General features: G+C 49.7%; 1 protein-coding gene across 1 annotated transcript in view; it reads right to left on the reverse strand.

Moving 5' to 3' along the window:
• Positions 1-4,636, reverse strand: part of DDR2 (discoidin domain receptor tyrosine kinase 2) — a 128,748-nt gene extending 124,112 nt beyond the window's left edge. Inside the window, exon 1 of the mRNA XM_077760008.1 lies at positions 4,548-4,636. Within this exon, the coding sequence (XP_077616134.1) occupies positions 4,548-4,553 (6 nt within the window). The 5' untranslated portion in view covers positions 4,554-4,636. The remainder of the gene's footprint in view (positions 1-4,547) is intronic.
• Between the last annotated feature and the right edge of the window lie 352 nt (positions 4,637-4,988).

Below are 4,988 nucleotides of genomic sequence, written 5' to 3' on the forward strand. Positions count from 1 at the left end.
TTCTCTATCCCTCCCAAAAAAAAAAAAAAAAAAAACTTAAAAAATAATTACAGGGGCACCTGGGTGGCTCAGTCGGTTGAGCGTCCGACTTCGGCTCAGGTCATGATCTCATGGTTCGTGGGTTCAAGCCCCGCATCGGGCTCTGTGCTGAGGAATAGTTCGGAGCCTAGAGCCTGTTTCAGATTCTGTGTCTCCCTCTCTCTCTGACCCTCCCCTGCTCATGCTGTCTCTATCTCAAAAAAATAAATAAATAAAACATTAAAAAAAATAATTACAGACTCTGAGGTCTGAGGTATGAAACTCTGTATCTTCAACAAGCTCCCAGGTGACAGCGATGCTATCAGTGAATGATGCTTTGATTAGCAAAGATCTGCTTTGGAACATCCTCTATAAAGCCCAGTTCTGGGATGAAACATGGGAGCAGATGGGTTCCAGCTGCCCACCACCACCAACCCCGTTTCTCAACCCCCAAACAGATAATGCATGTGGAACACTATGCTAAATGCTACACAAAAGCAAATCCACCTAATAGACACTCAGGCCTTGGCTAAAAGGTTCTTGTAATCTCTTTTTTTTGGGGGGAGGGGAGGATAGAAGCTCATGCACATAAAAAATTAATCAATATAAGAGGTCACATGAATGTCTGAGACAATGAGACATCAGTGGGCAATTCTGACAAATGTTACGAATGTCCAGAAGGGATACCCCAACCCCTCTCATCCTTCACAAGAGGAGGGACCCGGAGCTCCATGCCCAGGAAGCAGGAACTTTGAATAAGTTCAAGCACAGAAAGAAATTCAGTAAATGTTGCCAGCCAGGAACACTTAACATCATTCCTGCGGCCCACAATCTCAGGCTAAAATAATTAATATAATATGAGAAATTATAGGGCAATGAAAATGGAAACAGTGGAAATAAGATTCTTGCTAGCAGCCCTAGATGTACTCTGAGGGTGATGCAGGCTGTGGCTGACCCTTAAGTTTCTTATAAGCCATGAAGACCAAAGGAAAACCAAGAGACCAACACCTTAGAACATGCTGCCTTCAAGTGTTTCACTCATATAGATTCTTAGGCATCTGAATATTCCCCCCCCCCCACATCGGCTCAGAACTGCACCCCTACTCGGCAAGAGAGGCATCTGAAACTGGGATCCTCAGAAGCAACGTCATCCTTCCCTCCTTGGGCTCATACCATGCAGATGCTGAATCCCTAAGATGGCGTCCAGATGCCGCAGCCCAGCCAGCAGTCAGAGCTCTCTCCCCAGAATCCACCTCCTTTCCAGCGCTCTCTCCCACCATTCCTCGGCCCTAACCCTCTGCTCCCCATAGACTACCAGCTGCTCCCTCCCCTCCATTCCCACATCCAGTGCCATCTTTGTTCGCAGCTCACTCCTTGTCCTTGCTACTAAGGTCAGCTCTGCTGCTAGGGACCAACCCATCCCTCGGCCTCTGCATACCTCACTGCTGCCCTGTACCCCCACACTTGGCCCCAGCCCCACCCCTCCACAGTCGGGGACCACCCAGCCCCAAGTGCCATCCCCTACCATCACCACTCAAGCCCCTCTGCGCACCTCCTTGAGCACGGTTCTCTCTTTTGTTCCTTCCCTTTCTTGCTGGCCATGAGCGCTTGGGCTGGAATGATCTCTCACTTCTATCCGTATGCTTTCAAGTCACTTGCAGAGTCCCTCGCACATCACAGGTGCCCAATAACAGTTACCACTTTTGTAAGTAAAGCTGTGACCCAAAGTCCTTGGGTCCCACGCTGCTCTCCAGCCCCACGGCTCCTTGTACATCACCACCGTCCATTCGCAGCTCATGCTTTTCAGAACATTGTTGGAGCCCAGTTCATCTAGAAATGTCCAAGCCAGCTGCACACCTGACCTCCTCTCTCCTGGGCAGGCTTGTTCCCTCAATTTCTAACTAGTCTCTCCTCTCCTGCGTGGCACACCCGCAATAGCTGTGGCTCTCTGATTAGTCAGACACTGGTCCTCACCTTGTCTTTCCTATAATGATCCTGGCACAGCCAAACTCAAAAATCTCAGATGCCAAGGTTTATGTAGCAATGTGGTCACAGCGCCTCTTTTATCTCAACCGTAACGTGCTCTGTAACAAGCAGACACCTCCCAGGTTTGTCCCGGTCACGGCTCCGAATGTCACNAGAAACAGACCAGTCCTCGGCCACTTGCAGTGGGAGAAAGACGGCTTCTAAGTCACGAAGGAGAATCAAGCCCCGGTTGGAAACACAAACTTTTCCTTTAAAGGAGAAGCTCACATTGGCAGTCCTGCTCTTTTGAGCTGGAAGAGCCATTTGGGGAGAGAGAGGAAAGGAAGATGGTGTGAATGACAAATGGAGAGAGAGAAGGAGACAAAAAGAAAAAAGCGAGAGGAGGNAGAACGAGGACCCGGAGGAGAAGGAGCAGAGGGGGAGGGGAGAGGAGGGAACGACGAAAGGGGAGGAAAAGGCGGGGAAGGTAGGCTGGTCGTTCTGCCGGCTCACGAACGCGGGCCTCCAGTCCCGTGGCGAGCTTGACCGTGTCCCCCGGGCGCTCTAACAGCCACGAGGGGACAGAGTCTCCATAGGCTTATGTAACACTGGGCTGGGCTGGATGGATACCAGAGCCCCGCCCTGGGGCCCAAAACAACCAACCAAACATAACTGGAGGAGCTGATCTCCAAAGGCTATCGGTAACCTCTGCTCTCGGTATTCATGGCAGATGCCAACCTTGACCGTACGTTCAGATCAGCCCCATGTTCCGGAGCATCTATTAATAACACCGCCTTTCCCTCACAAGTGTTCCCATTTAGATGCTAAATTACTTGGTCCTCCTGTTAATAGGAGACACAGGAAACTGAGACTGAAGCCTCTGGACAGAATGAAATACTTAATGTCGTCATTCTCAGAAAAGGAGCAAGAGACCAGAGGGACTCTGTCCCGGGAGAGCAGAAGGACTTGAGATAGTTGTCGGTGTAACATGACAGTGGAGGTGGCGGGAGGTAGCCAGACGAGGCTTTACAAGACAAGGCGGTAGATGGTACAAGCCGTGGATACTGATAGTAATTTCTGGAAACAGTCGCCTGAGATGGGGTAGCAGGGGAAGAAAAGGCCACGGTGACAGTTTCTGAAAGGTAAAGTGGAACGATCCACAGATGAATCATGTCTGAGGAATCTCGTGTAATAGAAAAAAGTCTGCAGTAACTTCTAGTTGGTGGTTACATTGTAGCTATGACTTATTCATTCTCAGCTGCACATCATGAAGGCTCCAGTCCAGCCGTTTTAGCTCTTCTGGTATCAAGAGTCTATCTGAAGTCTATTGGAAGAGAGGGAGGGAGGGGTGAAGGAAGGAAGGAAGGAAGGAAGGACGGACGGACGGACGGAAGGAAGGAACAAATGAAAGAAGGAAGGAAGGGAATACATTAGTTTCAAGGCAATCTTTGAGAAGAAAGGGACCCAAGGTATTTTATCATCACAAGGAGGTGAAGGAGAAATGTGGAAGGGGTTTAGTCCTTCGATAATAAATGGCAAGGAGTATATAACCCAATGAGCATCCTGAGAGTGAGAAGCAATCTCCTGGAAAATGTGAGAAAATGCCACTTTTCCCTCCTGCCCTCATCCTTCACCCTCAAGGACTCACGGCTCCATGTTATTTACTCAGCCATCCACTCATTCAGCAAGTTCTATGGGAGCCATAAGGAGTAAGCCAGCGGGTTCCCCCCTGAGCGTCTTCTGTGTGCCAGACCCTTGCTGGATGCAGAGATGGACGTGTGAAGGAGACAGGGTTTCTGCCTTCGGTGAGCTCCAGGCTGAAAAGGTCTCAGACTCGTGGAATTACTACAATTTTAGATTCATTAGTCATTAGTGGAATCCAACTCTGCTAAAGGATGAACTGAGAAGTCCATGCAGCCAAGATTCACCCGGAGCAGACCACCCTGAGGTGGGGGAACGCTACCTAGTTCCTCATGGACGCTCTGAGGTGCCCCACACACCTCTCTCTGCCTTGAGTCCCAGAGCTAAGTAAGTACCCCAGGTCAGGTTTTCATTCCCTCAAAGCTTATTACAGAACTCTGGTTCGATTACCCAGATTTTAATAGTTCTCTGAATTATTATTTTTCTCTAAGCCACCTCAAATTATTGCTGGATGAAGGCAACTTATAAAAACAATAAGTGAATGTAATTGTAGTATTAGGAGAGACCTAGATGGATGTGGGAACCCTGAGATTCCAGTGGACCCTGTCGAGACAGGGAAGGTCAAGACACCCTGGGCCACTCGGAGTCAGGGAAGACACCCCAGGATCAGCCGCTAATTGAGGTTAGCCACATCTGGATCCATGAGCATGAGGAGTGAACTGACATTCAACATCATACAATCCGAACCATGGTCTCCTCTGATACTAGCTCTCGGCACAGAACCCGTGTGCTCAACATTCCCTGTGACACCAGCCAGCTAAGTGAGGGGCTCCAGAGAGCCCACACTGGCAGCAGGTGGAGTCCCCTCCTCCCCTCGCCTCCGGTCTCATGGGGTGACAGCTTCAGTGACTGGCCTTACTTACATCCATGAGTGCAGAACATTCTCTGAGGAACGGGGTCCTTGACGACAGCTAACTTCTGCGTGTCTTCAGTTGTTGCAACGTCTTTGCGTCAAGCCACAAGCCTTGGAACTTTCTAGAGCATGGAACCCCAGGCCGCTTATAGATATCCCTTTATGGAAGGGGAAGAAAAGGGAAAGCAATGTTGCATTACAAACTTTGCTTCACTCACACTTTCTGTCCAACACAACGCTGTTGTGCTCGACTGTCACACAGAGACCCCACAAGTACCCCGGTCACTGATGGGGTCGCAAAGAGGTTCTGTTTAGGAGGGCTGCACCTGTTGATATCTATCAATTTAGAAATTAGGAGCCCCTGGGTGGCTCAGTCGGTTAAGCGTCCAACTTCGGCTCAGGTCATGATCCCACAGTCAGTAGGTTCGAGCCCCGCATCGGGGTCTGTGCT

Source organism: Crocuta crocuta, unplaced genomic scaffold (assembly GCF_008692635.1).
Source record: "Crocuta crocuta isolate KB4526 unplaced genomic scaffold, BGI_CrCroc_1.0 scaffold133, whole genome shotgun sequence".
In the NCBI taxonomy this organism is placed as follows: domain Eukaryota; kingdom Metazoa; phylum Chordata; class Mammalia; order Carnivora; family Hyaenidae; genus Crocuta; species Crocuta crocuta.